The sequence below is a fragment of the Zonotrichia albicollis genome, chromosome 10 (genome assembly GCF_047830755.1).
Source record: "Zonotrichia albicollis isolate bZonAlb1 chromosome 10, bZonAlb1.hap1, whole genome shotgun sequence".
In the NCBI taxonomy this organism is placed as follows: domain Eukaryota; kingdom Metazoa; phylum Chordata; class Aves; order Passeriformes; family Passerellidae; genus Zonotrichia; species Zonotrichia albicollis.
In genome coordinates this window covers 8,795,029-8,822,432 of record NC_133828.1, presented here as the reverse complement: position 1 = coordinate 8,822,432, position 27,404 = coordinate 8,795,029, and the positions used below count along the sequence as shown (strand labels likewise).

The following is a 27,404-nucleotide window of genomic DNA, read 5'->3' as shown; positions in this document are numbered from 1 at the left end:
TTTTGTAAACCACGTCCTGTTTTTGTTTTACTATTTGCAATGTTACCTTAAATCATAGGGAATTTAAATGAGGATGTTCTTCTAAAATTAGCTTCTGTAAATTAATTGACAAGTGGAATATCTAATATTTGTTTATAATACATATTTTGCTCGCTGCCTTATTAGACTTTTCATAGTTACACAGAAGAGAGCCATAAAGCAACTTGGTTATTTGGTGTGGCAGTGTCTGTAGTTTGGTGCCATGGTGCTTCTGTGCAAGTCTTGAATTGCCCTGACTTATTTGGAGAAGTACAAAATGGGACTCATTCTTAGCTTGCTGTGAAACTAGGCCAGTACAGCCAGGCTAGAAAAGTTTGAGCAGTTTAGCAGAGATTCTGTCCAATTCTGTTGGCCTCTAATTTGGAAAAGCTGTTGTTTATTCTGGGACTTTATGGAGCTAAAGGATCAGGTGGTAAATGTTTGCTATTAGTAATTAAATATTCAGTCAGAATTCTTGCAATCAGTTGCAAGAGTAACTGACAAGAAAAGACAGTGTTTGTTATGCTTGGCCTGCTGTTTGACAGACAACCATTATGGACAGCTCAAATATTCTCTGTTCTCCATTACAGGTGTAATTAGTGTGAATATGGAATCCAACTCTTTTATTTTTTTCTCTTTTGTAACAGTTGCAAGCTAAATATGCTGATCTGCAGGAAAAATGTACCAAAGCAAAAGAGACATTAACAGAGGTAATCTTTGGTTTTTTTCTGTGCTGTTTGTAGCTGAAACTTTTTTGAGAAATTCTGTTTATGAAGGGATGTATGAAAGACTGAAGGTGTTTGCAAGCTGATCTCATGGTGTTTGAAAGTCAAAGTATTATTAATCAATTAACTATCAATTTATTATTAATTGTAACCCTTAGGTTAAGAGTTACAGTGAAAAGCTGGACAAGGAATTGGCAGCCTTAGAAACAATAGAATCCCAAGCAGATTCTAGGTAAGTTTCTTCCTTTGTTACCTTTGAAATTCTGAAAAATAATGGTTTTAAAATGAATCATTCAGTGATTCTTGGTTTTTCAACCTTAACAAATAACTAAAATTTAAAAATTGAATTATTCTCCAGCTTGCTTTCCAGAGACAGGGAAACATTGCAATAGGATTCAGTCAGAATGAAAAGTGTCAGTCTGTAGTTCAAAATAATTGTGTTTAAAGCAGAAGAACCCTAGACACATCTGACAAGTAGATGAGGCCTTCTTGATTTATTTTGTTCATATTTGAAGCCTTCATCTCACATAAATTAAATGGAAGTCTCTCAAAACTTTCACAGTAATGAGGTTAAAACATAACAAAGCCATCAGAATATTCAATGTAACACTCCATTTTGACCTTGGTGTATCAGTGCTGATATTTGGGGTTTTAATTTACCCAGGTTTTATTGTAAATTTATTTAGAACTAAGCTTGTTTTAATGTGTATTAATTCTCCATCTGTTTAAATTAGAAACTAAAAATTTAACATAGTTTACTGGATCTTCAAATTTAGCATATTACAGAGTCTGAGAGCACTGGTGGCCATGAATGAAAACCTGAAGAGCCAGGAGCAAGAGTTCAAAGCACATTGTAGGGTAAGTTCCAGTGTCTCCTGCAAGGATTCATTTAAAACTTGGTAAATTAGCACTTTCCTGGTGTGTTGTTGTGCTGTGTGTGCCTGTCTGTCATCTGTCCCACCCCCAGGTACTGCTCACTCCAGGTTTATATTGAATATTAGCACCCCTGGAGCAGGGAGGAGTGAGGAAGGATCTGAGCTGGTCTGGCCTTCCTTAATACCCTCAAGCAGGGAATGCTGTTTAATCTTCCAAATTTAAATAGTGTGTGTGTGGTCAGCTCTGAAATTTTGTTAGAAGTTGTGTTGTCAGGATCCTTCCCTCACCTCTCTTAAGAGAAGAGGTCTCAGTTTAAAAAAAAAATCCACTTTTGTTTGTTTTAAAGGAAGAAATGGAGAGACTACAACAAGATATTGAGACTCTGAAAGCCGAAACAGCGGAAGATGGGGAGGAACAGGTAAAGCAAAAGCCTAAGTTCTTATTTTCAAATTGCATTTTGGAATGTTTGTTTAAGTCTTTCTGACTTCTGGGACATTCTTTTAAGCCTGTAAGTATCTGCTGGAATATTTAAAAATTTCTGTAAAGCCACTGTTCAGGCTAATAATCCTAGAAATACAGGAGTGTGCAAACAGCAACAGCATTATCTGTTCTTTTCGCAGAATCCATGGGGCTCTGCTCGTAGATGCTTTTGTGTCTTTTACTTCTTTCTCTGTAGTACCAGAGAAGAATCCCTGGGTGTTGTGCTAAAAGCTGTGCATATCTCTGACAGAAACATGTCTTCCTCAGAAAATATGTCTGGTTTGGTTGTTTTTTCTTAGAAGTGGGGTTATCTGAAGGGTGAAAGCACGAGCTTTCAGTGCCTCGGTGCACTGCATGCAGTGAGCAGCTGTCGGAAGTTAGACTTTAACACAAGTGCATCCAGACTGATGGCAATGAATAATGAATGAACAGAAAAGGAAAAGCTTCAATGACTTTATTTTCAGTGGGTAAACATTTGATGCATTCCTACCTCTGGAACAAGGCAGATTACAACTTCCATGATGCTGCTGTCCTCTTCAACACAGCATGAAAAAAATTAAAGTGCAAACTGAAATCTTAAATTTTTTCAGCAAGGAAAAAAAGCATATCTAACATTGTTTACTGGATCTTCAAATTTAGAAGCCCACACTGCAGGAAGTGTAGAACACATGTCAGAGGGTTTATGTTCTGTTCAGGTGCCTTGTTTATTCTTAACCCCACCAGTGAATCAAAGTATAAACACTCAGACAAGGGGTACCGACAATCTCTGGATTTGTATCTTCATTTAAAGTGTGACTATTGTAAAGCAGTGCAAAAGCTATTGATAACTCTTAAAAGCTGAAATATCAAAAGTTAAAAACCGTTTAAATGTCCTTGTTTAGAGTAAATGATGTCAGACTTTTAATACAGATAATGAATTATTATTCTAAAAAAACCCAAACAATAAATGTGGTGTTATTGTAGGAGCCAAAGATGGGCAAAACCAGAAAACAAACCAAATCTGCCCATTTTTGCACTGCAGCTCTCGTATGCTACTGTAATACACAATTGTTTTGGGTTCTCAACTTCCAGGAGCCAAATAAGATTATAGAACAGCAGTACAAAGCTGAGAAAGAGAAACTTCAAAAGATCCGCCTGCTACTGGTGAGTTACTCTTTGTGTCCTTACTTGCGTAAAATTGCTGATGTTTGTCCTATCTTGGAATTTCTAATACTTTGTCTTGTTGTGCTAATTTTAACAATTGTTTCTGTCACAAATCAATTACAAAAAAAAAAAAATTTGATCCTCAGCCAAATCTTTTTGTTTTTTAAATCAATTGTTTGATAACAAAGTATTGCTGGGGGGGCTTCATCCATTTTAAGAAGAGAACAAGAAGAGGCTTTGTTTTCTCCCCTCCTAACTTTCTATTCAGGCACGAAGAAACAGAGAAATAGCCATTTTACAGCGCAAGATTGATGAAGTTCCCAGCCGAGCTGAGCTCACACAGTATCAGAAGAGATTTATTGAACTTTACAGTCAGGGTATGTATATCAAGCAGGACCATCCTGCTGAAGGCTAAAGCCCTGAAAGGAGGGCAGTTGCATTTTAAGCATATGGCATGTAACAACAGCCCCTGCTCATCTGGTGGTATTTTAAAGGTTTTTGGTGCTCACGTTACACATCATATTTTTGAGGTTTTGTAAGCTGGGCTTTAAGAATACGCCTGAAGGTGAAACTCAATGCACAAGATCTCTGGACTAAATTTTGTATGCAGCACGTTCTGTCATTTAGGTTAATAGCCATTATGTTCTGAAACTCCTTAATTCACCATTTACAAATGAGGTTGCTGTGAGGTTGAATCGTGTTTAATTAATTTGCCTTACCATTAGATTGCTTTTATTGTTTCCACTGACATGGCATAACTGGTTCTGAACCAAATTATGTCAAGAACTACCAAGTAAAAACAGTTTCTTGAGGGGATCGACTTCTTTCATTTTTAATTAACACAATCCTGCTATATCTTGGTAGAAGCAGAATACAAATTGTCTTTAACTGTTATGATCAGAAATTATAAAATTGGAAAAGGTGCAAATGGAGTAAAATTTCAAAGTTGTTCCACTAAACTGGTAACAGACCAGTATGCTTACTGGTGTATATTTAACTAACTTGTGTGTTAGCATGAGAAAACCTAGCCAATGATTCAGAGATATTCAGCATTTATTAAATAAATGTGTGAAGCAAGCTCTGGAAGGGTGAGCAGTTCCCAACTGATTATCTGAGTGGGATCCAAATCCCCTGCCCTGGTGAGGCATCTCCAGTGGCACAGGTCAGTGCTGTCCGGTATCGTGCAAATACATGGAATAGATGTGAGTACAAGTCCAGTGCTTCTTCCCCCATTTGCTGTGCCATGCAGTTTATTTAATCAAGTCCAGCTATAAAGAGTTTTGTTGTTTTTGCTTGAATTTTCTGCACATTCTCTGTCATGTCTAATTCTCTGTCATGTCTGGTCAGAGCTACCTGCTCAAAAGATGGAGCTTCCTTTATATCTGAAGTACAGAGAGATTAGCATCAAAGAGACTTGGGCAGCTTTGGGGGTGGATTTAAGATGCTTTTATAGGAGTTTGTTTTCTAAAGTACAAAGTGTGAGTAGTATCTCAGGATAACACACTGCTCAGTCATGGCTGGGAACCTGCATTGCACAGGCTGAGCTTCTAGAGAAATGAGCTGGAAATCTCTAGCCAGTTTTTCTGTGCATTGTTGTATTTTAGAGGTACTTAGAGGCTTTTCCCTTAGCCAGATTCAGGTGACCTTCAGTTGCCAAAACATGGGTTTTTTTGAGCTTTCCTTCAAGGGGTTAGACAGGACAATCTTCAGCACTAATTTTCAAACCTTAGTGATTTTGTGATTTTTGCACGAGAATACTTTTCAGCTGTATTCAGTGTTTTGGTTTTCACCTAACTCTTCCATTGAAAATGTTTAAGAGAATCAATGAGCCAATTGGTTCCCTCTGCCTCTTCCCCCTTTGTTTTACCCTGCATGGGTTCTGGTGTGTGCCCATAAGGCTCCATAAGTTGGCACAACTTTCCATCACAAAAGGTTTTCTGAGTTGTTTTGTGGAATCCACTCATGAAAGACTTGTGACTACCAGAGCTGCTGGAAGAGCAGAAGGAGATGCATGAAGGAAATAGTTTGGGAAAGGCCTCTTTCATTTGGCAGCAGTTTTGCAAATCCCAGACTAATGAGTAAGATTTCATCAAGGTTTATCATTTTTAACCCATACATTTTTTCCAGCTTGTGGTTTCTAGCCAGAATTACTTTTGCTGCCTGTTGAACTCTTTCCTTGGGAGTCACAAATATATGGGACTTCCTTAGGCATTGAAGAACTAAAGGCTAGAGGAACACTCAGCAGATTTAAGTATCATCTTGTAAGCCCAAAGGGAAGGCATGTCTGAGCCTTGCCTTCCCATCTGAGCTCTGACCAACATCTGCTGTAACCACCTAAACCAGAAAGTATTATTTAATTCTATCACCACACATAGATTATATAAGATAAAAAGACTTTAAGACAGCAAAATCTTTGTTGGGCATCTTGCACATGTGTAGTTTGACATTTATAGTCTAATGCACTTTTTCCCCACACAGTCCTACCAAGATTATCTGCTCTTCCCTGTCCCTGCTGAGCCTGTGCCCCTCCCACAGCCCAGGCAAGGCCCTGTGAGCAGCACAGCTGCCTGGTGGTGTCAGGGTATGGTGCCAACATGGGCTGGCAGAAAGGGCTGCCAGCAGTTGGGGCTTAATTTAGACACTGAGCTGTGTTGTTCTTATGAGAGATGAAAGCTGGAGCCCTGCTGAGAGAAACTCTGGGAGGATGTTCCCTCTGCATGTACATTAGTGCCTGTGTTCCATTATTGATAGTGGAAAATATGTTATAGAAAGCCTACAGAGTATTTTTACAGATTCCATTTTACCTCATATTCTTTTATTATTCTAACCCTTTTTTTTTTTTTTGTTTGCAGTCTCAGCAACTCACAAAGAAACCAAGCAGTTTTTTACTCTTTATAATACACTGGATGATAAGAAAGTATATTTGGAAAAGGAGGTAAGAAAATGTTATTACTATTTTCCAAGTATTCAGTCTGTGGGGAAGGAAAGAAAAAGTTTTTGCTTGGCTTTCTCCATATTCAGTCCTGTTAGAGCAAACTTACTGGTCTTTGTAAACAAAAATGGAACAACAGAATCATAAGAATATTTGTAATCTTGGAGGGGCAATGGTCTGTGTTGTAAAAGAATTGCTGTTAGTACAGCATGTTTAAACACTCACTGTGCTCTTGAAACATGAATAGCATTTGATCAGCAAATATCTCTGTAATCATAGCACCAAATTACCCTTTTCTCTCTTTTCAGTCAATACCTTTTATTATGAACCCAGACCACAGTCAGTAACTTTGGAGAGCAAATTCCAGCTGCTGTCAGCAGCATCAAATTTAGTTCTCAGGGTCTGAGCTGGCTATACTTTATTTGCTGGTGATTTCACTGAGTCAGAAGAGTAGTTTTCATGAAAGAATGGTTTTTTCCCCTCCTCTCTCCCATCTATGTAGAGTTCATTTCTATCTTGGGCTTAACTGAATGATTTCAGTCTTCTCTTTTTGCAATGACAAGTGTCTGATTTCAGTGAAGATGGAGAAATAGGAGGAAACAAGACGATAAATAAAAACTATGACTTTTAAAATACAAAATGTTTTGATAGCTCAGGTTTCTCTGTTTATTCTGATAAAATAAGAACAGATTAGTGAGTTTTGCATTATTTAGTTATATTTCTTTAGTTTGTGAGACAAGCAGTGGTCAAATTTCTGACTATGTAAGGACACTTTTTCAGTGTCCTTTCACATCCTGTTTTGGAGATCATGAGCAACCATTTCCTTCCCTTAAGCAGCTGATTCTAATCCACATTAGGTAGTTTTCATTTTTTCCATTCAGAAGAGTCATATACCATATTTTTAAAAATGGATGAAGTACAAGCTATATTATTTAACATTACTTTAATTTCTCCCCTACATTAGTATTTAATACAGACTTATTTGTTGGGGGTTTTGTTTTATTTTTGGGGTGGTTTTTTGAGGGTAAACCTGAAAATTTAAAAATTATAGAGAGACTGGTTTTGAAATGGGGCATAAAAAGTAGATTATAGAGAATAGAGAAACAGAATGCAGAACAGATTTACGTCACAGTTGTATAAAATGGGACTACTCTTGCCAAAATAATTCAATGTCTTTGGGGTTCACAGGGGGAATTCTGATTGTCTTCTGATGCCATCATAACTTAGTTGAATGTATAATATCATTGAGATTTCCTTGAGATGCATTTAATATCAGACCCAAGGTTTCAAAAAATAAATATTGTCTAATGCATAAAACATGTCTTTGGCATCTGTGCTTCACAAAGATTTCTGGAATATACTTTTACTTTGTCTTGTTCCTGGTTTTGGGGAGATTTTTTCCCCTTTTTCCTCCCCAAACCAGCCCTTTTGTAAAACACACCGAGCATCATTGCTTTAAAACAACAATAGTAAGAATTGTTGTACAGTTGAATTTTGGCTATGAGGGTTTTAGTTCTTCTGTGATCATGGCTCATATTTAACCCTATTTTGAGAAAGATGCATTTTTAAAAGCTTTAAAAGTAACTTTTTCATAATGTCTTTCAATTTTGGGGTGTGTGTGCTGATTTCACTGTAGTGTGACATCCACATTCTTTCTCTGCCATGGTTGTGCAGCACTGCTGGGCAGGGCTACTTTTCCTGGCTTGAATGTGTGTATATATATATATATATATATATATATATATATATATATATATATATCTGTATAAACTGTAATTATGTTCTCAAGCACAGGCTTAGTGGAATTATCTTGAGGCAGGGCTGTGAACATGGCAAATATTGATGAGTAATGCAATATTTTCGCTGCTGTAAATTACAGGAATTCTTAAGCACCTTGGCTGCTTGGGAGTCTGTTCAGAATTTTTGAATTTATCCAAGGGAAGGTCAGGAACACCTGCAGATTCTGCCATGCCTGCTTATTTCTATCTTTCAGGTGGAGGATTTTAGATTTAGGAGAGATGAGTTCAGCTTTCTGTGGCAGTGGGGCAGGTGGTTCTGTTTGCAGCTCTTGGCTTTGCTTAGTGCAGAACTCTTCCAGTACTCATCAAAAGGAGAAACTGCTTGGAAGGCTTAACCACAGGAGACTTGCAAGATGCATTCAAAGCTAAGAGAAAAGATCACATTAATTTCCAGTTGTTGAATTTTAATGCTCTAGGCAATATGTAAAAAACAGGAAAAAAAAAAAATCAAAGGCAGTTACATAGGATATATTCCATATAGTTTTATTAGGGGAATTTATAGTTTTATTGGGGGAATTTATACAAGCAGCAAAATATTCCTGGGAATAAATGTTATAAATGTTTATTTTTGTCTTCATTGGGTGCAATGCTACTGTCTTGTAAGAGAAGCCACACACCTCTGAAATGCCATTCTGTGTTTTTTGTTAGTTCACCTTTTAGCACCCAGTAAAATACACATTACAAAGTGAGTAATGGTGCCTGGCTGGTAGGGAATCTGTAAACCTCATCTGCACAATGAAAGCAGTGCAGGAATTCACCTGCTGCTCCTGCACTGCTTGCAGAGTCTTCAGAGCCCTGGGTGGAAATAGATTGTGTTGAGTGGTTCCCATCTCAAAAGCAAAAGTGTTTTTTCCTGGTTATTTGTGATGTGCTTGTGCACATGTCAGCAGTCACTGCTGAACACTGGACCAGCATCTGCTTTTATGTCAAATTCCAACACATGTTGAACACATGTACAGGCCATTTTACTTTATTGCTTTAGTTTGGGAAGGCATCATGCTGGAAAACTCTCGGTGCTATAATTGAGTGCCAGTAAAATTAAAAATATCAATTGTGGTCCTACTTCTACTTCTGTCATTCAACCAGTGGGATAGATTCTACTAAATCAAAAGGATTGTGGTTTATCTTCTGAAAGAAAACTCAAGGTGATTTTTGCAGATCTGTCTGCTTTTGAGGTCATTATCTACATAGTAACTTTTTAAAAAATAAAATCCATCTTAATGTCTGTGCAGAAAAGACAAATGTGTATTTTTTTTTTTTTTTCAACTCACAGGTTAACTTACTGAATTCTATCCATGACAACTTCCACCAGTAAGTTATGGTTCTTTATCTCCTAGTAGTTGCAAAGAGTGGTAGAGTTAGCTGGACAAATGGGAGTGGGCACCAGTTATAGAGACTAAAAATTTCTTAGAAGATTTTATAGTCATAAACTGATTTATAGAAGAGTTTATTAACTTCGTTCAAGCCAGTTTGGGGAATCACAGACTTGGAATTATGTAATTTTTATAGCTAACATATGTTTTTAATATCTGACTCTTTAGATGTGGAAATTCAGTCATAATTTTCCTGGAGTTAATTTAAATCTTTTCCTCCTTTTAGTGGAGTTGTGGTTATTACATTATGTACAAAACATTAGACTGGGACATATTTCAGACATGTTTATTATAAACTACCTCTGTATTTGGAGATTTTGATATATTGTGGAGTCTGTGTAAAATTGTGGTTGCCTTGGAAGTTCATGGTCAAAGATCAATGTGTGAATCAGCCAGTGTTTATTTCTCTCTAATGATTTCAAGTTCTAAAATGACTTCTAGGTTTTCCCTATTACAGTGTGAAATTGTACATTTGCTGTTCTCCTAGACCTCTAGTCACCTTTATACTATTCACAACAGAGGCTTTGCTTAAAAAACTATGGTTTTATTAGTTATTAGCAGTTGATCTCTGTGCCCATCTCTTTGGTAGCTGAACAGCTTTAGTGTCAGTGGTACCAGTGATTAAAAGGATGAATTTTTACACAGAACACAAAGCAATGAGAACTTTAGACATGGGTGGATGTGCAAGACAGCAGCAGCTGAGACACAGTGTCCCACATCCCTGTCAGGTGTTCCCTTTTCTCCTTTCCAGAGCCATGGCGTCGTCTGGATCTCGGGAGCAGTTTTTGCGGCAGATGGAGCAGATTGTGGAAGGCATCAAACAGAATCGAATGAAGGTCTGACTCCCCTCACTTTCTCTGCTAAAAACTGGGAATTGTCTCAGCAAAGCCTCTTGGATCTTTCTATGCACAATTATTATCCATTACATGAGGTGCAAATTAGGCAAGCAACTAAAAAGGATTCTTTCTTTTCACTTTTGTCAGAAACTTCTCACCACTAAATGTCAATGAATAGAGTATGAGAGAGGTGTTGTAACACCTCTGTCCTGACAGGAATCTTATACCCCTCAACTTCATTACTGGCACTGTAGTGATTTAAATGCCTGAGACAACTGAATGCCACTGCAATCAGTGAGAACTCTTCCATTTGAACTGCGTGGGTGCAGTCAGACCTGCACCTCAGGCACAGTTTCTGACTGTGGGAGTTGATTGAAACTTTCTGCTGCTGAAGAGGATCAGCAGCACCTCAGAATCACAACCATCATGTGCCCTTTTCCCAGTTGCACCTACAGTGCCACTGGTACTGAGACTTCAGCATCAGGCTCTTAATTTTTAAGAGCTGACCTAAATGTTCATTGCATTTCAAGCACAAGCCAGGGGTATCATTTATGAAGTATCTGTCTCCCCTAGTGTGTTATAGATAGCTGTTCCTTATGCACTGTGTCCATGTGTACCCATACATCTGATCCCTTACCCTTCCTGCATACCAACAGATGGAAAAGAAAAAGCAAGAAAACAAAATGAGAAGAGACCAGTTGAATGATGAATACTTAGAGCTTCTAGAGAAACAGAGGCTTTACTTCAAAACAGTGAAAGAATTTAAAGAGGTAAGAACACTTGCTGCATTCAACTGTCAGGCATGTTCAGTGACCCATTTTGATGTATTTGTGCATTAACATATCCACAAGATTTTCTGATATGATGCTTATCACACCATGTTCATGATGTCCCTTGGTGGTTTTCTCCATGTGAATCTTGGACTCTGAATTTGATTCTGAGAGTTTTTTGCTGCTAGGTTGGCACCTCTCCATGTTACAGGGAGAGATTATCAAGCAAGTGGTGTATTTAGGTTTTCAAGTGGAATCTCATGAAGGTCTGTGAGCAGTTAGTTATTGGAGCAAAGAGGGGTGTGGAAATGTGAGTGAATGAGGAGGAAATGCAGGATCTTGGTCATTAATCTTCAGGAACCAGCCTTGTTGCCTAATGATTGTGAAAGCACTGTATAACACTTCATTGATTTAGCCTTTCCCAAGCTTTTAATCATCATGGGCTTCTGTTACTTGCTGTCTCCATGAGAATGAATGAATGAAAATGAATGCTGTGGGCGAAATTGTCATTTGGCTTCATATGTTTGAGGAAAAACATCTTTGTGTAATTATTCCTGCTTTGTTCTGAGACAGTTCCTTCCTGCTTCAGACAGAATGTCAGGGGTGTTCAGCTACTCTGACATGCAGAATTTTACATCCTACTTGCAGAATTTAGGAAGATTTATTGTTAGGTTTTTTACCTATTTTTCTTCCATTGCCATGTGAGGGAATCCCTGCTCAGCTCTGCTACCCTTAAAAATAAAAAAGTCATGCTAGTGGTATTGAACACAGGTGTACTTGTGTAAATGTATTTCCTGACCAAGAGCTGTTCCCTGAACACTGACTCTTTTGCAAACTGTCCTAAGAAGTTCCAGATCATCTACAAGTAATGTCCACTTCAGATTTTTTCTACTTATAAGTAAAAAGCTGAATTTGCCTTCAGATGGGTGGTCAGGCAGTGTTCCTTCTGGCTTGCATGTCATAAAGTTTAATGAGTATTGCCATTGGAATAACATTATGGATGAATCAGAATTCTCTTCAACTCATCACTCACTCCAAGCTGCTTTGGTTGTGGCGATGTTTCAAAATGGAAGAAAGGGTTTGTTCTGTTGGTGTGGAGATACAGGTGGCAGAGTTTGAGCAATTCCTCCTCACTTGTTTGCTCTCTGTTAACAGGAGTGCCGCAAGAATGAGATGCTGCTGTCCAAGCTGAAAGCCAGTTCTTCCTGAAGAGCTCCAGCTGGGGAAATCTAGAGAAGATTGTTCAGTCCATTGAATCTCTTTTGTGAGGTGACAGTTATAACTGCAATGTAGATGTATATATATAGATATATATAAAAAATATATATACACACAGCTGTAAAAGTCTGGTTTTTCCAGTATGTGTTCAGTTTACATTCCCTCATCACATGGCTGTATTATTCATTATTGCCTCCACTACACAGTAAAGAGTTAACACAGTACAGCAAAGTAGAAATGTCTAATTTTATTTATTTGGGTTTGGGGTTCTTTTTTTCCTACAGTAAGGACAGTGGGAGTTTTTTTTTTTTTTTTGGGTTTTAACACTGAATTAAGTGAAAATTCTGGAATAAGTTTACATGTACTGTGTAGTATGTCCACCACCCCACAGGATGAGCACTGCAGAATGCAGTACTTTGTTAATTTGGGCCCAAAAACCCCTTCAAACTCACTTTTCCAGCTAATAACTTCACATTATTTTAGTTTATACTCTAGCCATATATATAGGATTCCAGAGGATAACAATTAATTTCTAATGGCTAAGAAAATGAAAACTTACCTTGGATAATTCCTGGTGTAAAATTATAGATCTATATTTTTATAAAGTCTAGCTGTTGTATAAATTTCTTTGAAATTTCATTTTTATATATAGAGAGTGTGCTTGTTAAATTAATAGCTCCAGGAAACAAACACCTTAATACTAGGATCACCACGTTATCCCTGGCTGGGATGGAAATCAGAGTCTGTCACCTGTAATATAGGAAGATAAAGATTGAGACATTCTGCTCTAATGAACTGATGCTCACCTTTGAAGACAACAACCTACTTACCCTGCTGAAGACTTGCTCTTGAAAGTTCAGAAACTTTGTGGGACATTTTCTGAGACATTTTTATATCTGTATATACAGTATTTTATAATTCAAACGGTTGCTTTTTGTACTTAACTCCAGGATTTTGGACTGGCTTCTTAATGTACATGACATCTTCAGGAGAAGAAGACCCATGTTCCTTTTCCCACTGACACTGATGACAGCACTGTTCAATTATTGTCTATGGCAGCAGATATAAAATAAAGGATGTTTGGAATCCAGTGACATTCTGATATTGTGTTTTTAAGGTGGAACTGGCCTCAGAAGCTTTCCCAGGTCCTGAATCACAACTGCATTAAAAGATGAACTGTGTCCACAGTTAAATGAGTCACTGTGTTTGTGATGTCCTGCTCCTTCAGCACAAACAGAAAGGAAAGCTTCTGACTGAGCCAGCTGGGACCTTGCTCCCCCACACTGCTCAGTGAGGGAATAGATCTGGGCTGCTCCTCTTGGTTCAAAAAGTCAGTCTGCCCAGGACTGGCAAAATCAGATTCCAAGTCCCTTCAAAGAAGGAAAAATTTACACTCAGCCTTCCTTCAAAGAAGGAAACCTGCACTGAGTGCTGCTTGCAGACTTTCTGTAGTCAGCTTTGATATAGGAGGCATTATATCTGTCTACAAACTTTGCCCTCTATAAAAACAATAGAAAGCTCATTCCAGTTTGTAAATTGAATAACTCAGCTTTGGCCCCAAGGAGACCTGCTTGGGAATTCAAGCTGTGCTGTGTTTGTGTACCATGCAACTCTAAAAAAGTAACTTGAATGGGCATTTCACTTTGGGATTTATCATTTTAATCACAATTGCTTTTTAGCATCAAGAAAAATTTCATAGGTAGGGTAAATAATGAACTTGCATGTAAGAGTAAGTGATGTGATTATTTGTTCAGTATAATGTTAAAATTTATGCTTACCTGCTACAAACACAGTACCCTGGAAACTTCCACAAGGAATATAAAAATGTGAACGTCTAAGAGCTTCTGATTTTGACTAAGATATAATTCTGAGGTTTGTAGAATGCAGTTATTGCTCACAAAGGATAAATCAGAGTCCAGATCATAACTCACTGTCTGCTGTAGATGGAGACCAGGGCAGATGGCCACAACCTTTGGTGTGAGGCCCATGTGAAAAGGAGAAGAAAGGAGCTGGTGAGGGTGTGAAAACAGTTCCATCAGTTGTTTTTGCTTTCTGGCACAGGCTCTGTGTGCTGGGTGCCATTTCTCCTCACACCTGGGGAGGAACTGACAGCAAGGAGAATCTGCCTTAATTCTCCATCTCAGCTGGTTGCAAGCAAGGAATTCTCAGAATTTTCCTTCAGTATTGCTGGATTTCCTTGTTGAAAGAGAAATGTCTTGCCCTGAACTCATTTGCTGTTACCCTGTAAGGCTTGTAAAGTAACATTTACAGGACTTGCAGCAAAACCTAATTTCTTCATTAGGGTTATTAGCATTGTCTGCTCACACTCATCTTCCAAAGCCCTTTCATTTCTGCACATTCTGGGCTCAATGCAGCTGCTGCAGGATTCTCAGAGCCTTGCTGCAGGATGCAACTCTGCCCTTCTGCCAAACAATAGGGTTCAGTAAATTTTTCTGAGAGCAAATTCAGTGTCAGGAAATAAAATTTAAAACTAGTAGTCCACTGCTTACAAGCAGAGATGATTGGTGTACTCAAATTGGCAACTTCTATTGGGGAAATAAATACATAACATCTAAGCTGTGCCAAATGATGTCCCTTTAGAATATTTAAATTTTTTTTTCTGTTTGGATAGTCAAGATACTGTGTCATTAATCTTAGTTCACATGGGAGCATGCAACAGGTTAGGCACCAACCACTGATAAATATTTTCTTTGCCCCACAAAGAAAGCTGTGAATAAAAACCAGAATTTTAAATCCCAAATCTGTGCTGCCACTCTTCTAAATGCAGTCTGCATTTAGAGCCAGTGTGGGAAGCTGATTTTGTTGAGAGCTTTCTAAAGCCACTGCAATGAAATGAAAGCTCTGCTTGCCTCTCATTGCCTCTGGGTGTGTGGGGAGGCCGGCTGTGTGAGCCATCACTGTAACACTGCTGGCACAGGTGCTTGGGTGGGCACAGCACTGCCTGCTGAGCTTCAGAACTCCTCACAGCACAATCCCAGAGGCCCAACCTCACCTCCTAAGGGACCTAAATCCATCCTTGAGGAGGAGGAGAGCTGTGCCAGTGCCCTGCTGCTGCTCTGCTGCTTGTGCTGCAGGCCAGTGTCTGCAGCAGTGCCCTGCATGTGTGGCTGCAGGAACTGCACAGGGGCCTTGCAGCTCTGTGGTGTCCTCCCAAGCTCCAGAGCCGTGGCAGAAGGAGCCTGCACAGCCTGTGCTGCCCCTGGAACTGGAGCTTGGAATGTGCAGCTGGACATCACTGCAGCCAGACTGGGATGGGCCAGGGCACCAGCACTGGCACTGGATTTGTGTCACAGTGATGGCTTGGCTTACCAGGCTCAGGGAGTACAGGCACTAAAATTTGTCCAAACCATGATTATTAGAAATTTCAGGAGTGCCACATGCAGAAGATTTGTGTGCTTTTCAACACCAGCTCAAGATGACCTCTGCATTTCCTCCTTCCATGTCATCTGTTTGGATTTTAAAGGTTTTAGAGCAGTGACTCTCTTACATGAAAAAAAATCAAGTGACTTGAAAAATTCATCAGTGGTTCTGAATGAAGCTGCAGGTTTTAGTAACATTCAGTCTCTTACATATGTGCCTTCCTTCTGGTTTAATTAAGCCTCCAAACACTGGTTTGAATGGTAGCTATTCCATATGCAGGCAAGTTGAGAGTCACAAGGGAAAGTTATTTAAATCAGCATTTAAGTCTGAGTCACTGTCTAAGTCACTGTCTAACAACTCTTTGAAATTCTAGGTAATTAGAACTTCTGAATTCCCACTGAAATGGAGAGAAGCATCCTCTGCAGGAATGCAAGACACACAGGTGGCTGTGGGCACAGCGGGTCACACTGGACTGTCACAGCACTGCAGGTGTGAGGTACAGCACTGCCTGTGCTCCTGACATGCAGCCAAGCTCCTTTCAGCTTCCTGGGACTCTGTGCCATGCTAGAAATACTCAGTGATGTGTCAGCTCTCCCACTCAGAGCAGGGGAGGAAGTAAAACCCACCAGAGAGACAAATATGGAGCAAGATGGACTTGGCAGTATGCAAGGAAATAGATTATTTCTGTATATATTGTTGGGTCAGTGATGTTTGTCAGATCTTGGGAAAATTATTTCAGGCTTAGGTTTGAGTCTCTGGGTTTTGGGGAGTCACTTACACCTGATGGCATCAAGCCTTTGTTACAATAGGAGGAAGTTGATGCCAGCTGACAAATTGTGGCCTTCACCCAGGTTGGGTGCTGAGCACATGGATGGTGCCAGGGCCCCAGGCTCTCACCCACCACTGCCAAGCAGCCACACATTGCTGCAGGACACCTGGTGTGACTGAGCACCCTGTGTGGTGTTTGTCACACAGATGCCTGCTCAGTTTTATGGCAGCATGAAATAACCAGGCACACAGCCCCCATTCACTTGGAGGTGTTGGTGTCTATCTTGAGCTCACCTGGGTTCCGTAAAACAGGCAGAGTCTGAGCCTGGCAGAGTGAGAGAGGACAGCACAAGTGAAAAATCCTCACTAGATCCTCCTATGAGAACACATTCTCAGGGACTCTGAGTAATTCTGTGCTTGCCTCTTAAGTTTCACTTAAGCCCAGGGGACACAGGTGACCCCTGTCTGATCAAGCCTGCCCATCAAGCCCTGCTGCTTGCAGAGGACACAGCCCCTCAGTCCTGCCAGGCTGTGTGTCTGAGCTGCTTGGTCATCCTCTTTAATTTCACATCAACTCACGGACTGATTGACTGCAGCATATTTATTCCCTCCCAAATAAATCTCAAACCCGAACCCAGCATCCTGTTCATATCACCAACATGTTAGTACTGCCCAATTAGCAGCTCCCACGGTGCCTTTGCTAATGAGGAGAGCTCCGGCAGGGCCTTGTGGCTGGCGGGGCGGGACCAGCCGTGCTGGGTGTGACAGCCCCGTTAGATGTGACAGCCGTGCTGGGCGGGACCAGCCGCGCTGGGTGTGACAGCCCCGTTAGGTGTGACAGCCCCGTTAGGTGTGACAGCCCCGTTAGGTGTGACAGCCGTGCTGGGTGTGACAGCCCCGGCACCGCGCACACCTCACTCAGCCTGTGCTGATTGAAGAGCAGACGGGAGGCATTCCCTGCTTCCACCTTCCTTGCCAAACACTGGCGTAGCACATCTGTGTTTCTAAGGGGAGACTGTAAACTCTCAGTAGGTTTATATCCAGACATCTTCCATCTTCTTTTTCACTGCTGCTAAATCCCGTCAAGTAGCTCTCGTGCATGGCAACTGTTCATATCACAGGCATGTTTCCCTCAAGAAATCTATTATGCAATAATCGTTTTCTCCTCTGTGTCCCCTTTTATCTTTGCTTTACAAAAAGGTTCTTGAAGGCATTGTTGTAATTTTTGTTAAATGCTGTATAAATGAGAGGATTAAAGAAAGAATTTGAGTAGCCAAGCCAAAGAAAGATGCTTTTCCAGATGGGCGGGATGTTACAGGAACAGAGGGGACTTATTAATTCTGTGATGAAGAAAGGGATCCAGCACAGTACAAAAACTCCAATTAAGATGCCAACCATCAGAGCTGCTTTTTTCTCTTTCTGTTCTCTCCATGTTTCTCCATCTGTCTGGAAAGTGATAGCTGCACGACGAGCTGTAAACACCATCTGTGGTTCCTGCGAAGCTTCCTTCACCTCAAACAAAAGCAAACACAGTTTCTTACCAAGACAGTTTGTTTGAGTGAAGTATTTCTTTTAAATGACAGCACAACATCTGTGCACCTACCACAAAAGGCCTGGACTTCATTCCTTCCATGCTAAGAGAAAGAAAATGCCCCAGAGTGCCAAACTCATTACAATGGAAAAGCTGCCAAGTGTAGCTGACAAACACAGCTAAATAAAGAGGACCTGGTACCATGTGTGTTGTGGGACTCTTTTTCAATTTATTGTCTTGGATGCCTTCAAACCTAGGGGAAATGAGGTTGTTAAGGCAGGCAAACAAAGGCCTGTGTCCGCTGCCTATCCCTGCACCAGACTCATGCTGCCACATGGCCTTCAGACCTGCTCTAGTGAACTGCTTCAACAGAGCTTGCACCAGATCATCTCCAGAGCTCCCTCCCAAGTCCAACCATTCTGTGATTCTGTATCTTCTCAAAAAGTACACCATTGCCAGAAAAACACCATTTCAATAGACCTTCAGTTCAAATTCTAGCTTCAGTAGAGGTTATGCAAGAGAGGAAAAACTTTCAGCTACTCCAGGCTGTCAACAGTGCTTCTTGTCTCCTCTCACTGAGGGCAAACAGCTTCTGGGCAGAAGTTATTTGTGTGCTTTGAGTCTGACCAGATGAAAACACTCCTTAGAGATTTTAATCTGAAGATGGAAGTGTCTGTGATATTAAAGTTCTTCTAGGCACTACAGTTATGAAGAGAGTGCAATAAAAGCAACAGCTTTAGGCTGTAAAATTTGCCTGAGTGGTAATTCACAGGCACTCCAGATATGGGCCATTGTTAAATTAGCTACATATTGCACATGCATGTGCTACCTCTGCAACAGAAGGAGAGCCTGTGCTGAGTATGAGCACAGCAATTCAGACAGTGAAGCACTGCAGTGGCTGAACAATCACTCCTCAGGATGGATGTCCCTGTCTGCACCCTCAGACACCAGCCAGGGCTGCAGAACGTAAGGGCAGCAGATTATGGGCACAGGCAAATAATGGAGGGAAATGAAAACCACATCTGTTCTGACAATTAAAATGGGACACCCCTCATGTAGCAAGGATCACACCATTTGTCTGCAGAAGGACTTGCTCTGCACGTCCTTAATCACACTCTGCAAAAAGGGATGAATGTATGACACGAGGACAAATCTGTGACAAGCAACCCTGAAAGATGATGTCTCAGTGCTGAGGAGCAGTTACCTCAGTGCCTTTTGGGAACAGCCACACAAAGGACTTCCTCATGAGCATCAGGCACAGGTTGGTACTGCAGTTAACCTTCAACTCTTGCTCAGAAGATGGAGCTTGCTGTGTGCCATCATCAAATCACAAAATCAAATCAGAGCCTTCTCACTACTTCTGACTGCAGAATTTCCTAGCAGTGACCCTTCTGTCACTTAATTGCATATTGTAAGAAAAGGTTATTTCGTTTCCTTTGCTAGAAGGTACCTCAGTCCTCAGATGTTTTCCACAATGAAACTTGCATTTTCAGCCTGGTGAAGCTCTTACTGAAGCAAGAGGAGTTTTTATAAACTTCCCTAGTTGTTAGGTCAGGCCTCTGAAAACAAAACAGCAAGTGAAACTAGATCATGGTACGTTTTGTAAATTATTAGATCATGGTATGTTTTGTAAATTACTAGATCATAGTACGTTTTGTAAATTACTGGCTAGAACTAAATGCAGCTCTAACTGTATCAAATCTGCAGTTCCCAGTGCCAGCCCCAGAGGCTTCTCATGACTCCAGTTTCCAATGTAAGTCACAACAGCTGCCCTTTATCCCCATGCCACACAGAACAAAGGACAAGTACAGAACCTGTGCTCCCATTTTGGGTGTACTGATGAGCACTAGCAGGCTGTGACAGCAGAAGAGGTGGACACAGAGTATAAATGAGAGCAGTCCATGGAGATGCCTTGGGTTATGCTGGAGCCATCTCTGCAGTGCTGCACACTGCTCTCACTCAGTGTCTAGCAGCACACTCTGCCTCGGGCACAGATTTCCTTCCATCTGCCTGGGCACTGCTCCAGGAGCACTGGGAAATAGCAGGCATGAAAGGACTGCTCCTCTGAGGCCAGAATTTGGTTCAGAACTTGTGAAATCAGCTATTTCCAGGACAATGGGCTGGGAGAACTGCAGAGATAACTGCTGTTCTGTGAGACTAATAAAAAGTAAATGACGGAAATGAGCTCAAGTACAAATCCTTCTACAGTCACAAAGGAGTTTGGTTGTAGTTCCAGAATTTATTCTTCTGTACACTGATCAGCAATTACAGTTCAATGCCTCTTCTCTTGTTTGTCTGTCCCCAGTAAATTACTACTCCTAAATGGATACATGTTCCCAGAGCTGTATGTTCCCAATTCCTGTGTTCCTAGAATATCATAGAAAACATGCCACCAAGGAGCTTCTGACAAAATCCCTTGATTTAAAATGTTCCTTACAGCTTTAATGATTGTTATTATTGATCCTTTGTGGCAGGTGCCCTGTGTGTGTCTGTCCTGCACCTGCATGGCCTGCAATAACAAAACAACAGTAATGATAAACATCAATCAAATCTGCCTTAGCACCACAAATGCAGAGCTTTGCCTATCACAGTGTGGTGCAGCAAAGGTCCTTACTGCCTCAGTGCAGCCCTGGCACACTTACTGCTCCTTGAACAAGAGCACAAGAAGATAAATGCACAACAAGGGATCAAAACAAAGAAAGGTCTACACTGTCTTGGATGCTCCACCAACATGACAAAGAGCTCATTTGACAGGGAAAACAACACCAGCTTTCTCTCAGGATTTTCTTCTGCTCTAAGGAAATCGCTACCCACCCCACTTTGCTTCCTGCCTCACTCTTTTCTGAACATTTTTTGCACATCTTCTGGACAGCTGAACTTTGTTTCCTGACCCATCTCTTCTACTTGTACAGAGGCACAAATAAGAAATAAAAAGTCTGAGATCCCTTCAGAAAAGGAGAATCTGGTTTTTTTTCTCCCACATTGTCCTGACTGGTTAAGTGAGTTGGAAAAGCTGAATGGGCCAAGGTGCAGAACAACACAGCACGTCTGGAGCTGTGGGGCCTGATGTTACCCAAAGGGGGAAGGACTCTCACAAAACTCTAAGGTTTGGATCATGCCTAATGTTTTCATATACAAGTACTTTGAGAGGGCAGAAATAAAAAAAAAAAAGACAAAATAAAAAATACCCAACAAAACCTTCACCAATCATCAACAGAACTTGATTTTTTAACTCTTCACATGAAAATTTAAACCTGATTTTGCAATTGCTACATGTAAGTGATGCAGACATTCAGATCCCATCATCCTCAATTTGCTGGGCTATCCCGATGCCACAAGTGATTTCATTGATTTAAAAGGGAACTATCCAGCAGTATCTGCTGCTTTTCAAGCAGTCTCATTTATTTCAATTGCACTGTTTAGAAAGAGAATTATTGCCTGCTGTCAACCAGGTGTGACAGAGCATAGCTCTCTGTCACTGATGATATGTCACTAGGTTTTTAATGAGGGTCACCCACGTCAGTGTTGCCTGCAGAATTCACTTTTCAGGGAGTTTCATAATTGGCAAACAAAAAATTATAAAAGCATCAGTTTAATTTAGGATCCAAATTTGGCAATTATTTTATTTCAAAGGAGAGCAAAAACCAAGCTGTCACTAAAACCAGAAGCATCTCAGATGTTTCACATCCGTCCCCCTCACCTGAATTTTTTCAAAGGTTTTGAAAAGTATTTTTCAAAAACACAAGTAAAATTTTAACCAAAGAATGACTCAGAAGAGTTATTTTGTACCTATTCTATTCTGCAGCTCTGTAAGAGTGTAGGAACATAAGGTATGTATGCCAACTCCCAGTTTGAAAGGAATGTCCTTTCTCTGTGAAAAAAACCAAACCATTATATACATACACATACAAACATATATATATATATATATATGTGTGTATATATATATATATATATATAGGGAACCTGCAAAGCACTTTGGTGCCTGACTCTGCTGGCTGACAAACATCAAGGTATCACCCTCACTGCTCCAGTTGGTGCACTGGTTTTTCCAAGATTCCCCTACTGGCACCAGAGTGCTATGAGCTCAGACTTTTTCTGTCCTTAGACTTGCCAGAATTAACCAGCTGGTTGTAGCTCAGGCCACCAAGTGCAGCCCTGCTGTGCAGTTCCAGTCCAGCACCACCTGACAGCTCATTGCTGAGTGCAACTCAGACATCTCTCCCAGCAGGGATCACTGCTGTTATTGCTCACCTCCACACTGGGAAGCACTGCCAGCCTTGGGCATCGTCTGCCAAAAACTCCCTGCTAATATTCCTCAGATCCAGGGCAACCTGGAGTGAGGACTGACATAGATGCAGAGGGGAATTCACATCCAGAGTCACAGGGACAGAAGGAAAATGTTGCCAGGGTGAGAATGACAGGTGAGCATTCTCTGAGAATGGAGATGGAAGAAAGTAGAGGGAGGAGAGACATCAAGGGAGAAAGAATGGGAAAATCAGAATGAGCTGATGGGAAAAGCATGAGAAGCAGAGCAGAATTTGCCCCATCAGAGAGGACAGAGCTGATGCTGACAGCCTGATCACCCCTGCAAAGTTTGGCAATGTTATCTTTGTGTTTGCATGTTAAAAAACAACAGGGTTTTGCCAAAGAACAGTAGTGATGTGTGTGAAGATTCCCCTCCAGAATTCACTGGGGAACTGCTACTCTTCCTGTGAAAGTGATGGATCCTACTACCACAAGCTTAAAAAAGATCAGGATAACACTCAGTGAGTAAATCTCAGCATCTTAATTTAGAAAGAAAACAAGAAATGCATCCTGAATGCCAGCTTGCTCGATCCACGAGTTCATTACATGTGTGCAGCATCAGCTCTTCCTTCAGGTGAGGAGTAAAGTTTGCATCTGAATCACAGAAGTCTTTTAATTTAAGTCAGCCAATGGAGCTGCTGGGACAACAGAGGAAGTTGCCACTACACACCAACTGCAGACTCAAGAATTCCTGTCAGGAGAAGTCAATCACAGTTGATATGTCAATCACACCAATGAGAAATAAGACCTACTGGCTTGAGCATCTGCTGGCATTGCAATAATTCCCCCAAAATGGGTGTGTAGCTCACTGTGACAGAGCCCTTTTGCCAGTACAGCCTAAAGCAGCCCCCAGACTTTGCATCACAAAAAGCACTCACCTGGCAGCCATGCTCAGGGCCTCCTGCAGACAGAACTATGACATTTTGCAGCCAGACTCTGTCTTGCTGAAACTGTCATGTGATGTTGTCTCTCCACTGGCTCGAGCAGCAATGCCTCAGCTCATTTCACTTCCCAGAATTTTAGATTCCAGATAACTAGTCCTGTATGGGTATGTGTGCGTGTAAAAGATAGAGCATGCAAAAACACTACAAATAATCAGCTGGCTCTTGTGCTTGAAGAAATTATACATTAACTCCAAGCAATACTTTCATTGTACTTAAAACGATTTGGAAGAAATTTGGTGCAAGCTAGGGGCTGAAGATCGTAGGAAAAAAAATGCCACTAGAGGAGACATTCTCTACTTTTCTAACAAATTTTTTGCTTTTTCATAGAGGATACTTTCATAAATCAATATACATTAGAAGCAGCTTCAAGACATTATGATCCAAATCTGCAAGTCTAATCACACATAATTACCAGTGCATTATGCAATTATTGCCACTGCAATTATGCAATTAACTGGGGACACAACCCACAGACTCTTACTTGTGACCATCATAATGAGCTTCCTTGCCTCCAAATCTAAGATAGGATTTTGCAGGGGATGAGGCACTGCAGGATTAACCCCAATGGAACAGAAATGTTCTCTGTAGGTATCTCTTAAGATCCACACAGCTCATCTTTGGCTACTGGGAAGGTACTGGGCTTAGGAAGTGCAACATGTAATCACAAAAACATAAAGACTGGCAGGATTAAGAGCAAGAGTAGGAGACAGCAAACAGGGAAAGTTTACAGAGAACACAGCCAAGCACTGTGGAGGTATGGAATGGGTGACAGCAGCATCATGCAGAGAGCCTGACTTACAGAGCACGAGGAGCCAACCCCAACCCTTCTAAGGGACCCAGCTTTCCTGTCACCAAGGCGTATCCCCAAAATGAATGAGACCTCCTAAACAGCTAGGGCACTGCAGGATTATAGGCAATCTTTGCAATAAGAACATGGTTTTGAAGCCAGCAGGTAATTTTAAACCAGAAACAATTGCTCATTGCTTCAACACTGTGCAGTGAGCAGCATTCAAGGAAAAACAGCCCAAACACATCATTATATAAGTTTATATTGTGTATAGTGCTTAATTTGCTTACCAGAATGCATTCAGACACACCAAGTCTGTGCTGGTAGATAAATGTGCATTTATCTTGGTACAGGACCTGGGGATCTGTTTATGTCTTTTTTTAACCTCACTAATGCTATAAAAACATAAAGCGGGAAAAAAACCCAAAAACAAAGAATGGCAAATTCAGAACAAAGAGATAATTTTCAAATGTCTCTCTCGACTGGCAGTGAGTGCACCTGTCCCTTACTCTTATAAACCACAAAGTAAAAATGAGAACAAAGCTCTTCTCCAGGAGCTGCACTTTTTGACTGGCTAATTGATGCTCACGTCCAGTCTGTGACAAAGTCAAACACACAGGGAGCCCCAGGGCACCTCGCAGCCTTCTCGCTGTGCCAAACCCACCATTGAGGGTGGAAAAAAAAACCTCACCAGGAGTGAGGGCCGGAGCTGAGGAGAAGCAAGAGCGCAGTGCCCGGGGGAGCAGCGAGGGCTCCCTCCCCTTGCCCGGCCTTACCTGGGCAGCCTCGGGCAGGGGCAGCACGGCGTTCCTCCTGCGGGCCCCCATGTGCAACTTGGACGCCTTGTAGATCTTCCAGTAGACGAAGAGCACCACGCAGAGGGGCAGGTAGAAGGCTCCGCCCGTGGAGACGATGGTGTAGGACGGCTTCTGGCTGAGCTGGCAGCGCTCCTGCTCGGGGCTGTAGGTCTCGCCCCAGCCCAGCAGCGGGGCGAGGGAGATGGCGGCGGACAGCAGCCAGGTGAGAGCGATCATCACGTTGGAGATGCGGCGGCGGGCGAGCAGCGTGTACTGCAGCTGCCGGGTGACGGACCAGTAGCGGTCCAGGGCGATGGCCGTCACGTTCCAGATGCTGGCCGTGCAGCACAGCATGTCGAAGCACACCCACACGAGGCACAGCTCCCGGCCCAGCCGCCAGCGCCGCCCGGCCGACAGCTCCTTCACCAGGCTCAGCGGCATCACCAGAGCCGCCACCAGCACGTCCGACACCGCCGTGGAGGCCACCAGGTTGTGGGGCACCCGGTGGAAGGCCTTCACTCGCAGGATGGTCGCCAGCACCAGCAGGTTCCAGAGGAAGGTGGCCACGGTCAGGAGCACCAGCAGGGTGAGGATGAGGACGGTGAAGATGGAGAAGGGCTCCCGGCTCCTCCACGCGCTGCCGCCCACCACAGAGGAGGAGGCGTTGGCGTCCACGTTGGCAGACGAGGTATTGGCGCCCATGCTGGGCTGGCACTGGCTCCGTGGGGAGCAGGGGCTCAGGGACTCCGCCATGCCCGGGACCGGGGCTCGACCCCTCACCGCTGCCCCTTCCCAGGCCGCCAGCACCGTCCCCAGCCCCGCTGCCGGCGAGCGGGAGCCCCACACCGGGACGCGGCTCCGCTCAGCGGCCGCCCCACATGTGCCGCCGCCCCAGCGCTGCCCGCGGCTCTCGCCCGCTCCCGCCGCTCCGCACGCCCATCCCGGGCGGCTGGAGAAGGGAGGCAGGCTGGAGAAGGGAGGGAAGCTGGAGAAGGGAGGGAAGCACGGCGAGGCTCCGGCATGGGCAGCGCGGGCGGGCGGCACCACCGCTGCCGCCCCGCCCCAGCGGCCGCCTCGGGGGCGGTGGCGCGGCCGGGCCGTGTGGGGCGGGAGGCGGCGCCTCCCCGGCTGCTGCCCGCGGCCCCGAGGGGTGAAACGCGCGCTGCTGGCGGGATATCCGAGCTGTCGGGGCTGGAAGGAACCTCTGGGGATCACCCCGTCCCACCGCCCTGCCCAGGCAGGGTCACCTCGGGCAGGAACGCATCCAGGTGGGTTTGGGATGTCTCCGGAGAGGGAGACTCCACGCCCTCCCCGGGCAGCTTTTACTGCGCTGCCACCCTCAGTGTAAAGAAGTTCTTCCTCATGTTGAGGTTTAACTTCTTGTGTTTCAGTTTTTCAGTGGTGTTGCTGGGCACCACTGAAAAAAGTCTGGCACCATGCTCTTTGCACCTGCCCTTGAGATCCTAATGTGCATTAATGAGATCCCCTCTCTATCCTGTCTTCTCCAGACTAACCAGGCCCATTTCTCACAGTCTCTCCTCTTAAAAGAGATGCTCCAGACCCCGCATGACCTTTGTGGCCTCTGCTGCACCCTCTCTAGTAGCTCCAGAGGAGCCCTAATTTGGACACAGTGCTGAGATGTGGCCTCACCAGGACCAAGTAGACAGCAATAGTCTGTGTCCCCACAGCCCCAGGTGTGACAGGACATCCCCTTCTCCCCATGGACCCCATGAGGCTACAGGACACCCTCTTCTCTTCACAGCCCTTTCGTGCCATGTTCCCTCAGTGCTCCCACCAACCATTTCATTGCTCTTAAAATAAACAATCAAATATGTGACCAAGGGCTTGGAGATGGACAATAGAATCAACAGGGAATAGATGGGAATGTCATCTTTCCATCTGGATGTTTGGTGCTTTGTGATGCTTTTGAGAAGTCTAAGGGATGCAAAACACAAAAGGATGGAAAATAGCAATCTCTTGTAAGTGTAGATACTTCACATCTTCCTTTGCATTTCCCTCTTGACCTGAGAATTGATGAGAAAAGGACTTGTGGCAGAGGTGAGGAATATCAAAACATATTTCCTAGTCCTCATCACTTCAGGAGTCAATCTTTAACTGAATCTTTTTGGACTCAGTCTTGTCATAATATTTCTTTCTGTCAATCTGAAAGTTCTTACGTGGCTTAACCCTCCCTGCATCCTTGTAGTTCGTGTCCAAGCTCCCCTGTGCTGAGCTGTGTGAGGAGGTGTTTGTGCTCCCCAGGGAGCAGCTGCCCAGGCCAGCATTGTCACAGCACCATTTCCAAGCACTTCCAAGGACAGCACACAGCTTAATAACAGCTCTGGAGGGTGATGATTCATCCAGAGATAACAGAATTCCAGCCCATTTTGTGAAGTGATGCTCTATTTTTAGCAAATATATAAAATTTAATGTTACATTTTCCAGAAGTTTGTTTTTATCCATTACGGGCAGATTATTTTTAGACCATTAAAAAGGGACTACACTGAACTTGACTCTTTACATATTTTCCATTTTTTGTTTTAGATTCAGAAGTGCTAAAAAAGGTTCTAGCAGATGCAGTTTTATTCCATCCTCTTTAGTAGAAAATCAGCCCCCTTTCTAAAGCATTTTAAAGAAAAGTCAGTTATATAAATCCTGCAATTGATTTGAGAAATCTACAGAAAATTTCAGCTCAAGACAAAAAACAAACCTTCCAAA

The 27,404-nt window shown here is 42.5% G+C and overlaps 2 protein-coding genes across 6 annotated transcripts in view; one reads left to right on the top strand and one right to left on the bottom strand.

Annotated features, from left to right (window-relative positions):
• CCDC93 (CCC complex scaffolding subunit CCDC93) overlaps positions 1-13,260 on the top strand; it is a 32,297-nt gene extending 19,037 nt beyond the window's left edge. The window contains exons 13-23 of the mRNA XM_005487924.4: positions 666-728; positions 902-975; positions 1,520-1,601; positions 1,966-2,037; positions 3,171-3,242; positions 3,511-3,619; positions 6,095-6,177; positions 9,247-9,284; positions 10,098-10,182; positions 10,839-10,952; positions 12,108-13,260. Of these exons, the coding sequence (XP_005487981.1) occupies positions 666-728; positions 902-975; positions 1,520-1,601; positions 1,966-2,037; positions 3,171-3,242; positions 3,511-3,619; positions 6,095-6,177; positions 9,247-9,284; positions 10,098-10,182; positions 10,839-10,952; positions 12,108-12,161 (846 nt within the window). The 3' untranslated portion in view covers positions 12,162-13,260. The remainder of the gene's footprint in view (positions 1-665; positions 729-901; positions 976-1,519; positions 1,602-1,965; positions 2,038-3,170; positions 3,243-3,510; positions 3,620-6,094; positions 6,178-9,246; positions 9,285-10,097; positions 10,183-10,838; positions 10,953-12,107) is intronic.
• On the bottom strand, positions 9,204-25,959 carry LOC102064069 (5-hydroxytryptamine receptor 5A). Of its 5 annotated transcripts, none has more exons than XR_012581913.1 (3): positions 24,666-25,779; positions 12,730-17,831; positions 9,204-12,234 (listed from the first exon to the last, which is right to left on the bottom strand). XR_012581913.1 is itself a non-coding variant. In XM_074547946.1 (3 exons), the coding sequence occupies exons 1-2, from the start codon at positions 25,437-25,439 to the stop codon at positions 19,302-19,304; spliced, it is 882 nt and encodes a 293-aa protein (XP_074404047.1). In that variant the 5' UTR covers positions 25,440-25,959; the 3' UTR covers positions 17,696-17,831; position 19,301. The 5 variants fall into 5 exon arrangements, 3 of the variants coding, with proteins under 3 accessions (XP_074404046.1, XP_074404047.1, XP_074404048.1); XR_012581914.1 differs by having other exon boundaries at positions 9,204-12,920; positions 13,001-17,831; XM_074547946.1 differs by lacking the exon at positions 9,204-12,234 and adding an exon at positions 19,301-19,409 and having other exon boundaries at positions 17,696-17,831; positions 24,666-25,959.
• Positions 25,960-27,404: the final 1,445 nt, after the last annotated feature.

What these genes read in the sequence shown, in the direction of transcription:
- LOC102064069 (XM_074547945.1), bottom strand. Translation starts at nt 25,439, where the DNA reads ATGGCGGAGTCCCTGAGCCCCTGCTCCCCACGGAGCCAGTGCCAGCCC. An exon ending in CCCTGCCCGAGGCTGCCCAG is followed by an intron (nt 17,832 to 24,665) that starts GTAAGGCCGGGC and finishes CTTTTGTTTGAG; the next exon opens with GTGAAGGAAGCTTCGCAGGA.